Consider the following 11,990-nt stretch of genomic DNA (forward strand, 5'->3'; position numbering starts at 1 on the left):
AGTAGTATCTCCGTAAACAAGAAGTGGTCTTGGATTCTTTTACTTATTGGGAGAACCACAATAGCGCTGTCACACGACAGCCATGAAACACTTGATATCCTGGCTGCGCGCAGAACCGCTCCAATAAGAGACGCATTCACGCCTTGGAGATATCACTCCTCACTATTTCTTCGTGAAAGATATTTTAAAAATTATTAATTCAGCATGATTCATGCCTTTTTGTAGCAACTTAGTTTTAACATTTGCTTACAAAGCGAGTCAGCCTTATCGCTTTTAGACGCATGAATCCATGTAAAGAACATCCGAAGATTTATAATACATTCAGCAACTGTGTAAGAATCCCATCGACACCGTAACCGGATGCTCATAAAAATCTCTTCCTAATTTACTAAAGCCATACTTTTTTCCAAAAAATGAAATTTATGGTATACTAAGCTGACTTATATCATGGGCTGTCGTCAGCATTCAGTTGACCGGTTAGGATAACATTTTTGGGCACTTTGATTGTAAAAAGTATCGAATAAAACGCATAGACATTTTTGAATCACTATTATTTATCATTGTTCGACTCAAGAAAAAATTTAATTAATGTTTATTGCTTACAAAATAATTATAGGTGAAATCATACTTTTAAATTTTTCTCAAATTGTAACAAAAGCATGAAATGTGTGAAGGTTTTCTTTTGACATTTAGAAAACTTGTAAGGTGGGCTCTTTAACACTCTTTCGAACTTTTGTCCAATTTTCTCCAGTACTGCTTAATTGTTCATATCAATCTTTTTCCTAACCGTTTATGGGCGTTGGATATCGGTTCCATATGAAATTATAGAGATACGAACATGGATATCGTCATTTTTCTTAAATGGTCGTAATTTAAATCGCAATGCTAAACTTATTAATATTAAACATATTAAAAATCTGATTTAAACTATTTTAAGTGTTAACACTCGAAAATTCTATATTACGATTTAAATTACGATATTGCAATAGTAGGAAATTTCGACCGACTTTCAGCTTGATAACAATTTAGACAAAATTTCAATATCTACTGTGCATCGTTTGGACTATTAAGAAAATGACAATCGAACAATTCAAAATTAAACGCAACGACATCTAAAATGAGGAAAACCGCTCTAATCTGTGGTACACGCTCAATCGCCTGGGAATCTTTATATTCAATTTTATTTAATTTATATAATTTCTTGTCACGTTATCTGAAAGCTTTCAAAAGTACATTCCTATATTACAGCATTTTACAATTTTCCAAGAAACTAAAGCATAAGATTAAATAAAAATAAAATTACATTAGATCAAGCAGCCTTCGAATTGAAGGCAATCAAATTTGAAAGCTCTAGAATTAAATATGCCGTAAATAATTTACAAATTGAAATCCATATATTATCTTCAATGCATCAGAATTCAACTTTTTGTTTAGAAAAATAATCTCAAATATACGCCAGTTCCCGTGAGACTCCCGTGTTATTACGTTAACTTTCTTGGATCCCACTGACATTTCATAATCATTAACCAATACTATTACTTTAATCAATAATATTATATAATAACAATGGGCTCGTTGCCAATCTTTATATTTTACAAGTAGATTTCCAGCTTCTTCGAACATCTGTTTCCCTGTCTCATTTCTGAAATATTGTAAACGGGTGAATATTACAAAAGTTGCATTTCTTTAAGAGAATGATTCCCGCTGCTCTTTTGCTTACAGAACACTTCGCAAAGCAGAAGAAAGTAATGTAGAACCCGAAACTTGCAACAAATAAGTGGACATCCGTGTTTTACAGTCTCCATTTCAATGCGACGCAAAATAAAAGTTTCCTCGCGTTTGCCAAGCCTACCATTCTGTAAATAAATGGCATTCTTGTACCTGAACTTAGTACCGTTTGCACATACCTAGCTAATATCGGCTTTAATAACGTTATTTCATCGAAATTAAAAATTCATTCATGTTTAAAACAATCTATACACTGTTAAACAACGACTTGAAACAAACTGAAGACTTCGATAAAAATCAAGATGAAACTTGCTGTAGATTTGTTTTTAATGATAATAAAATAAGAAACAGTACAATAATAATATTAATTAGTAATAGTAATCATTTCGTAGTTATAAATTGCCGTGTAACACAAACTACGTGTTTCCTCGATACGTTTTCGGTATTTCTCCCTCGTTAAACCACCAATTTCATGATAACTAAAAATAATACAATAATAATAATATTCATTTAAACGCTGCTCTTTCTTTTATCAGTATTCATTATTTCTTATTTATCTCGCGTATTTTTAAAGAAAAAAATATCTCCTCCGCGTTATCGAAGACTTTGTTACTAGATTATCGTTAACCGTTTGTCGCGATATCTTAACATTTGAAATCGAGTGTCCTTTTCCTAGAAAAACTGTGCAATCTTTAATCGGCGACTGATTTATCTCCGTCGTAATCAAAAATGACTTGCACTTAGATTGTTATATAGCTTTTTCTTCGTATATAATATATATATTTATATATATTTCCCTTATATCTCTCTGCTTATTTTTCAAAAAACGTCTCATGTAAAAATCGGTGTGTAGTCGTGTATGGAAGTGCAAACGCGCGCATGCGTGTGTACATGTGTCTATGAGGTTTTTTTTAATAGTTACTCAATGCGTCACACGTATTTCTTGAGATAGTTTCGCGTGTCGTAAGATCGGCTTGCTATCGTTGCTTTTTTTCCTTCACAGATTAAGAGCTTGCTTTTTGATCAGCAGTCGACTTTGAGCAAACTTACTCGACCACTTTCAGCACCTTGCCGATGGCAATTGTTTTATCTGAAATCAAGACAAAGATTAATTAATTCAAGTTCAATACAAAATTTATTCATATCAAAGATGTATGTATTATATTAATATGTAAATACAATTAAATGGACCGTCCAAGTATTATGTAAAGCAGTGGTCGGCATGCCCCTGACCAAGTCAGGCTACCCTGACCGGGCTGACCAACGACCTACTTTCTGGTCAGCTACCTGCGAGCTCGGGCAAACCATCCTTTTTTTCATGGGTCCTTTGTTGAAAAATGGGAACAAATTTGAGATTAACAAATTCTTAATTTTGCAATCAGTGATTTGAAAGTAATATATTTGGAATCTGCGTATTTTTCCGACATGTAATTTGTCTATAAAAGTTCAAAAATTGAGAAGTATTTAGTATTAAATTGAATATTAGGCTGAACTTTCTTGATATTAAACTCCGTCAAATATTCAACTTTTTTAGGCAAGTAATATATCATTGGAATGGACAAAATTCGTAGATGCTGGTTATGCTATTTTCAAATCGCTAGCTGAAAAATTATAAGTTTTTAAAGTTCCTTACTTTGACATGCCTGTAGACAAAAGACCCCTCCTGGAGTAAGCTCACTCACACTGAGGTCCATGAATATACCGAAAAGTAGTAGAAAAAATTAAGTAGGGGCTGGCCTGACCATACCTGAAAACTGAGCAAAAAGTTTGCCGGCCACTGATGTAAAGCACTTTAAGGTAGAATTCATGAGTAGCACGAAGAAATAGTAACAACGAACTATGTGGCGAAAATGATAATGAGAGCTTCTCATTCTCGTTCTGATACAAACAAGTTTTTTCAAACATAAGCTTAAATTAAGTTTTTTAAAAATATTTTTTAAATTACGAGATAATTTTAAGGAATTCAAATCATTTACACACAAAGAAAATTGCATTAGTTATTTTTTCAAATAATTCCATTGTTCGTCGTTGCGAATTTAATTTCGAAGTTTACTGTTGTGCGAGACCCTGTACAGAATCTTTTATAAATGTAATAGAACAAACGGAAATGACAGTATATTACACTACAATGAGTGTTAGACATATATTTACGGGGAGATCAATGGTTTCAGGACGAGTTGTTAAAACCTGGCCTTCGGCCATGGTTTTTCCAGTCGTCTTTACGAACATTGAGCTCCACGAGAGGACTTGTCTAACCACCAGAGTGATTTACGATATTTTAATTGAAATCAGTATTTTCTGAGACTATAGGCCCGTCTGAAAAGTGAGTTGTGATATTATTAATATCGTTGGCCGTGAAAACATACGACTGCGTGGCTATCATCTACTTGGCTGTGATTGTAGGTGTGATTTACCGGGATCCTATCTACCTACTATCTACTGGGAGTCGGTATTAATTTTTAGATGGCAGTTGCGCCACTGGGACCCTGTTGTTGTTGTTTAACCCTGTTTTTATTTATATATCTTAATTCTTTTTTAATATGTATCCACAGAAAAATTAGATTACTCTTAATATTTCAGTGTGGTGGTGTTCGCAAATAATAATATTTCAGCAGGCTTTGTATCACTCGCTTTTCAGGGGGTCTTATATCTATGTCACGCGTTTATGTAGAAGAAAGTGAATAAAGTATTTCTTTTTTAGATGTTTACGTGATGTACACAAAATATTGTGATGTTTATTTTTTTCCTATAGAACCTCGGGAAACTCATTTTTGTAGTTAGTTATTTTATTGATAAAACAAAACATACAAAACAATATTTCCGGCGTTTCCAAGGAAAACTAACAACATCGTGTTTATAGTACAAGTCTTTTAACTTCAGGAAAAGATATTTTGGTGGTTTCAAAGAAAAACTAATATCAAATTCGTGTTCAACAGGTAAAACTCTCTACCTCAATGTAAAAAAAACTCAAAATGTAAGTTTAAAACGACCACTCTGGTATTAATCGTCTTAATTGACCACCTTGATTTTTGAGTTGGCCTCGTGTATTTGTAGTTTTTACAAGTGAACAATATAATAATTGCAATATACTAAAAATCTGTATACATTAGAATTTGTGAAACACTTACTGGAACCTTAAAAGGCTACAAAATTGGTATATAATAATTTTTCTGCAGATAAAAGAAAGTGATGTGAAACTGTAAAAAGGTTCATACTTCTAAACAATTAAAAAGAGCAAAGGAAATAAAATTGGTGTAGCGTGTGCGTTAAATATGAGTACAAGTTTTATTTTTTAATATTTCCCATTTAAAATTACTTTTGATTTCGAACGTTTTTTTTTAGAATAATTCAATTTTAGAGGTTCAGAATTGAAAAAATTTCCATTTTGAACGATGAAAATAAATGTGAGATTATTTTGTAATTTTAGAAACATTTTACTAATTAATTTTTAAGTACAATCATAATTTTTTCACTTAAATAAAAATGTAGGTTTCTAGAATTTCAGAAGCTTTTACTTTAAAATATTTAATTAAGTTTTTAATAATTTTAATCGTTTCGAATTTAAATTGATTAAAATTCAAAAGTTTTCACTTTTTAATTATTCAATTTGGAATGCTATTGATTAGAAATAATACGATTTTCATTGCTCTAAATTTTGAATGATCTATTTTGGAACATTCTTGTCGGAATATATTCAATTTTTAACGTTTTGAAATTGCACACTTTTGACTTTTAATCTGAAATCATTGAGTTCGAGATTCTTCAATTCAAAATAAAATTGTTTAAGTTTGAAGGTTTTGAATTTTGAAAACTATTGTTTAAAATTTTATTTTTCGAGGACACTATATGAAATGATACAAATTCATTTCTTTTTCTTCCATTCGAAATATTGTTATTTTTTCAAAAGTTTACCTATCTATAATATTTTGAATTGGAACGTTTTCAACTGCAAATTATTGAATACAGATTTCTTAAATTTCAAACGCTTACAATTCGAAATTATTAAAAACAAATTATGGTCTAGCCGGCATTATCCGCGTGCGAGCTGAGCGGCGCTCGGCAGAGAATTTCACAGTGACTCTAATCCGCTCTCTAACAATTACTTTTTTATCAAATGTTATTAAGGGCATGTGATACTTACAGTTTCCCCGGCTTTTTTTCCACAAAAATGAAAATTTTTAAAAACTGAATTCGGAGATGCTATAAAATATGATAACGGACGTCCCTGGACTCTTTCTTGAGGGATAATAACAAAAAAATTTATTGTGCTGTATACAAATTTTATGCATGTGCATTATTTTGAGGTTACGTCGTTTTTCACCTCTGCCTTTCCGATAATCCGGAAATTATTTATGAAATAAACTTTTTTGATTGCCTGCAAACAAGGATGGTTCCGGGAGATTAGTTACTATATTTAGTTGTAAGTCCAAAGTTTTCAGCCAAAATATTGTGTAGTTTGGAAGTAACACTCGGGTGAATTGTAACACACATAACCTCGAAATATACACGCACGTTGTTAGCAATATTGAAAATTTGTTGATAAAAAAAAAACACAAAAAAAAGTGTTCGTGCCGGGGGAACCTAAAACTGGTAAAATCGACAATTTTCTAAGTATCACATGCCCTTAAGTTCCTAGTTTTAGTCCATTAACTCATTAACAATAAACTAAATGTTACATGTCTAATTTACATAAATTTACACAGACACATAAATATATATGGGAAGGTACTGTATAAGAAAATGAAATAAACTTTCCGCATTGAAAATAAAGTCAAGGACAATTCCTGATTTTTTTAAAATCCCGAATTTCCTTTTATTAAAGCAAAGTAGACACCTTAATATACGTATTCTCCTGTGTGACCTGCTTTACATTTAAAGGACCGTACTTAAATTACGTAACGAATTATCAGCCACTCACCCCCTCCCCCCTCTCCACAATGGAACCATAAGAAATGTAAACAATGTCTGACCTGCCTTCATAGTTCTTCACCCATTAATTTATTTGAAAAAGCAGTTAAAGGAAATGTTCTGTTTACTTTTTTTAACAACTTCTCCACAGAAAGTTTTAATATGCACAGAGTTCACTCGATAAACTAAGCGCTCAAAAATTATGTGGACCGAGTTATGCAATAGCGTAGAAAATAACTGAGCTTTTGTGTGCAAGAACGGCCTACTTGCATTTTTCGTAAGGTCGAAACTCGAATATCGAAAGTCAATCCCAATCTAGTCACGTAACTAATCTGCTCGATAGATAAAACAGTGCGATACGGGTAGGCATTTACGCACTAAAAAACGAATGGAAATCCTAATTCTTGATTCGTAACATTTGTAGGCACAAAAGTTGGGTTAGGAGATAAGTCATGTGTTGGAACATATCGTGAGTTTTTTTTTTATAAATAAATCATGAGATTGTTTAATAAGGTAAAATTTTGTATCATTTTTTATAAGTGGTTAAAAGAACAAAAGTGTTAGGACTGTCAGCATGATAGTCTTAAAGTTTTTATTTAATTCGAAGTTAAGTTTACACGTACAACGTTATGTTGTTTATAAGCTTTATAAGTATATATTAAAAAATAGCAATGCGTTTAAACCCATTTAAGGAACGTTGACAAAAGAAAAATGAATCCATACTAAAAAACGAAACTGGGTACCCTACCGATAGAAATCTCTGAGTATTCTCAAGCGAAATAGCGATTTGAAAGATTTGGGTCCTTTTCAAGGCCATTTAGTGGTCCTTTTAAGAGTGGTGCGACAGTAATATAATATTCATTTTGTATTTGTCACGTACCGGGCGGGCAGAGTTATTTGCAGTAGTCGGCAGTTTCTAATCTACTTCTAAATTTTAATCCGAAAGCTTAACAAAGGACCCTTGAATGTGGGCTACTCTATTGATATAGCCCCTCTGCTTGTTATTTCTGATCGAATTCTTATTTCAATTTCAGCCTCTCTGTTTTTTATTTATGATCTTATTTCCATTTCAATGTCGGAAAGGACATTTTAAAGCCTTTAAAACATTTAAAAGAACTACCTGGACCTTTGAATACATCCACCTGAGTGCCTGCGAAAAATTTCTCTGAGCTTCTCTGACCCTAGAGAATCTTTAGAATATACTCAGAGATTTCTTTCGGTAGGGTAGTTGCAGCAAAAATCGATTTGAAAAGTATGCTAAATTACATTTACATTTGAAATTACAGAGGGACTCGAAAATAAGAGGTACTCGATTATTTTTGTTTAAATTCGACATTAATTGCCCTCAACCAAAGATTTGGACCAGACGCACCAATTAAAAATCAATTTTACTCCAATCACAAATACTTATTTTTATCCATCAAACATCGAGAGATCTCTTCGGGGCCTGCTGTGTTGAACGATGCAAAATATGTCTCATTCTTAGTTTGGGAACTACAGCAGCTTCGACCACATAGTAGAATTTTTAACCAACACAGATGAATTTAGCAACAAAAATATACGAACTTTTGTTTGAAAATTTAATTATTTTTGAAAATTATACTATTTTGCTAGTCATTATATGACTATTATATTATATTTTTGGTTCAGAAATGATCTCTTTTTGGTTTAAAATTCTACTATTTGGTTACAAGTTTAATTATTTTGTTGAAAATGTAAGTACTTTCATAAAAAGTCAGCTTTTTTGACAAAAATTCAAGGCTGCGACTATTTCGCCGTTTCGAAATAGCCAACTGTAGCTTATTTCGACATACAAGTACGGCGAAATAGCCGACGGTAGCTTATTTCGACATACAATTTTGGCCAAATAAGGATATTCTGTTTCGCTCTTTCGGAATATAGGCAGGAGAGGGTGGCGGTCAAAATAAGGAGAATAACTTATTTATTATATGGTCGATTATAATAAATAGATTAATCATTAAAAAGGCAATTGTAATTGCACCAGCGAAACATGACAATGAGAGGCGTGTTTACCTCAAATTCTCAAGCATGGCTCAGAGGTGATTCTGACCACCGCTGTCAGGTGGCGCTAAAAACGAATGCGCGAAATTTAAATTTCATTATACTTTGCACCCAACCGCTCAATTGGTTATTTTGTTACAGACAAAAATATAAAATGTTTATCTGATAGCCGTTTCAAGAATACTTTAAGAGCATATTTTCCTTAAGCTTAATCCAACAACCATAGCAGTAAGCACGAGTTTTTGATTAAAAAAAAAACAGATTGTTTACGATTTTTTCAGAAATGATAAAAGATAAAACTTTTTTGAATAGTAGACAAATATGCGGCATTATATTTTCTATAAGAATCAATATTTCAAACATTAAAATTTCAACTTTGAATGTTTAACGGCCAGGGGCTTCCCCCACCGCGCCAGACTTTGCGCTGTTGTTCTTGCATGGGGTCTCCAGGTTATCCTCTGCGATTAAACCAAAAATAACATTTTCCGAAAAAAGTCTCTATATCATCCAACATAATCACTTAAGATTATTCGGTAAAATATGTCAGGTAACAACCGCCCAGTCGGTTGAAGCACCTTATGAGTCATTTTTCATTTACTCTTAGACTATACTTATGCCGACTCTTGTATGCTATATACAATCAAGTACAGATAAGTCCAAATAAAGAATCAAGTTACAATTATTCCGTATGAAAAAATCAGCTTAGAGTTTCTCTGTATATGGAATAAGTCTATTTGTATCACAGTTCGATTTTTTCAATAAAATAAAAAAGCAGTGTTAAAGAAAATTCAGTTCGCCATTTTCAAGGGATTATTACTTACCTGGCAATACGTTCAGGGTCATACAAAGAACACTGTCCTAGCTTGAAACATTTACAAAATAGAAAATTCTCGGTTCCCAAGACTGCCTGTCAAGATTAATGAGTTCAGCACGCATGAGCGTTAAAAATTCTGGCTACATAAGGTTAATTTCAAAATTTAAAAAGGTCTCTATGAGGAAGGACTAAGAAACTCGCAATATGTAGAGAAGTCTGATGAGGTGCCCTCACCTAAGACGTGCTCCACTTCTCTCTTCCATGGATTTTAAGTAAGAATTGTAAGTGGTTCGAGCGGTTGCTTCGGCAGTTTTTCCAAACTTATATTGTTGTATAGAATTATTATTTAACTGATTTTGTAATTTTTAAATAATAATTTTATATAATCGGCTATATATACCCAATAAATTTATATCTATATATAAATTACTAAAAACAATGTAATCCTAAAAAATGCACCATGGTAGAAAGGAGATTCACTTTTCTTCCTCACGAAGTGCACAATATACTATTATGCACATTTTACAAAAATTATTGTAAACCGTGCGAAAAAGCGGGGGTTTTAGAAGGTTGTAAAGTTAGCAGCACTTCCTACCAGTTCATACTGCATGCAGCACTCATCTACGGCTCAAACCAACGTCAACAAATTTGTCGAAAGTCCGCTTTTTCGCACTTGTATCACATAGTATACTGTCATTAAATACAGTGAAACTGTTTAATACCCCTCCCTTCTATAGCTCTTCCGAGAATTGACACCGCGCCGCAGACAGGTGTATCAGGAGCTGCGCGGGATCCGCGGCTACCACTCAAACGTGAACAAACAAAAGCAGAGCTGGATATAATGTGTTAGTTCCCACCCACCGTCAGCCCCAAAGTCGACGCTATAGAAGAGTTTCACTGTAATTTTATATTATATTCTACGATCCGATCAACGATCTTATATAAATTCCGAATTCCCCTAAAAAAACAATTTGAGTACGGAATACTTACTTTCGTCCCTGAGGGTGAACCGTCCCATTTGTTGAAACAGTTTGAACTTTTCAAGGCAAATAACTCCCGCACATTCGATTCTCATTATTGCCACTTGATCTTGTTTGACGAACCTTGGTCTCGTCTTACTTTTGTCGCCAGTTTTCTTGTCTACCAGACAAATGAGTGCCCTCACGGTTACTTCCTCAGCGGCACAATGTATGTGCATCACAGCACTGTATCCCGCACAGATAATGCTTTTATGTTCTAAGATTACTACTTGTGCATCGAAAACTTTGCCCGTCTTGATTGGATTGTTACTATCGCAGAGAACAAAGCCGGGACTCACATCTTCTTCTTCTATGCCCTTTAATTTTATTTTTACATTCTCTCCTGGTCCCACCGAAGTGACTTCTTCATCATCAGACCACAATTGATCAACCGTTACTGCCGTCTAAAAACAATTAATAAAAATTCGATGTACTACTTAATAATTTAATTTTCTTGAGACCGAATAATTGTAATGCTTTTTTTTTCAGGTAAAGTTATAGAAATTGCTCAAGTTTACACCAATACCAGCACATTAATCATACAATGAGAGATAAAACCATTTTCGAGATACCAAATAAGGATAAAAAGCTTACCCTATTCGGCATGACAAGAAGAGACTGTCCTTTCTTTGCTTCTCCAGCTTCAACTTTGCCCATAACTACTGTTCCCATATCCTTGTACTTATCAACGATGGGCATTATAAATGGACCATTACTTTTTCGATTTAAAGAGGGAAGGGAATCTATGAAGGGTATGAAAGGCGGGCCCGAATACCAAGTGCAAAGACTGTCAGGAATAGGATCCTTCAAACCTATGCCAAGCTGACCGGAGACTGGCATAAACGTCAAATCCTTTGCTGGATTGAAGCCTAACTTACGTAGGTAAGGTAATATTTTGTCTCTGAAAATCAGGTTCAAATTAATTACATCTTCAGCTACACACTTCATATTGTTATAAATACGAATACGAAGTTTTGACTTAGATACACACCTACACTCGTTGTATCTCGCCTCATCCCATTCTACGGTTGGGTCGTCCATTTTATTTACTAATACAACCAAATGTTTAACACCAGCTGTTTTAGCCAACATAGCGTGCTCTCTGGTTTGGCCACCTCTATCGAAACCAGTTTCAAATTCGCCTTTTCGCGCAGAGATAACCAAAACGGCGAGATCCGCTTGCGCCGCTCCACCGATCATATTTGGTACGAAACTTTTGTGTCCTGGCGCGTCTAAGATAGTGAAATGTTTTCTCTCAGTTTCAAAATAGGCTCTGCCTACCTCAACTGTCTTTCCCTTTTCCCGCTCTTCCGAGTTGGTGTCGAGTGCCCAGCTGAGATACCAGGTTTCTCTGCTTCTCTCCTTGGCTTCTCTTTCATACTTCTCCAATGTTCTTTTGTCAACCATTCCCGTCAGAGCCATGATCTGACCCCCAATGGTCGACTTTCCAGCATCTTGTTTACAATAAGCAGTGATTAAAATCAAAATTATGTATAGAA

The 11,990-nt window shown here is 33.8% G+C and overlaps 1 protein-coding gene across 2 annotated transcripts in view; it reads right to left on the reverse strand.

Moving 5' to 3' along the window:
- Window positions 1-327: 327 nt before the first annotated feature.
- The window catches only part of LOC117172133 (eukaryotic peptide chain release factor GTP-binding subunit ERF3A), a 16,076-nt gene continuing 4,413 nt past the window's right edge, over window positions 328-11,990 (reverse strand). For both annotated transcript variants that reach the window (XM_033359930.1, XM_033359929.1), the window contains exons 4-7: window positions 11,483-11,945; window positions 11,086-11,392; window positions 10,463-10,895; window positions 328-2,818 (exon numbers count right to left, since the gene is read on the reverse strand). In XM_033359930.1, coding sequence (XP_033215821.1) covers window positions 2,775-2,818; window positions 10,463-10,895; window positions 11,086-11,392; window positions 11,483-11,945 — 1,247 coding nt within the window. In that variant the 3' untranslated portion in view covers window positions 328-2,774. The remainder of the gene's footprint in view (window positions 2,819-10,462; window positions 10,896-11,085; window positions 11,393-11,482; window positions 11,946-11,990) is intronic.

The sequence above is a fragment of the Belonocnema kinseyi genome, chromosome 4 (assembly GCF_010883055.1).
Source record: "Belonocnema kinseyi isolate 2016_QV_RU_SX_M_011 chromosome 4, B_treatae_v1, whole genome shotgun sequence".
In the NCBI taxonomy this organism is placed as follows: Eukaryota; Metazoa; Arthropoda; class Insecta; order Hymenoptera; family Cynipidae; genus Belonocnema; species Belonocnema kinseyi.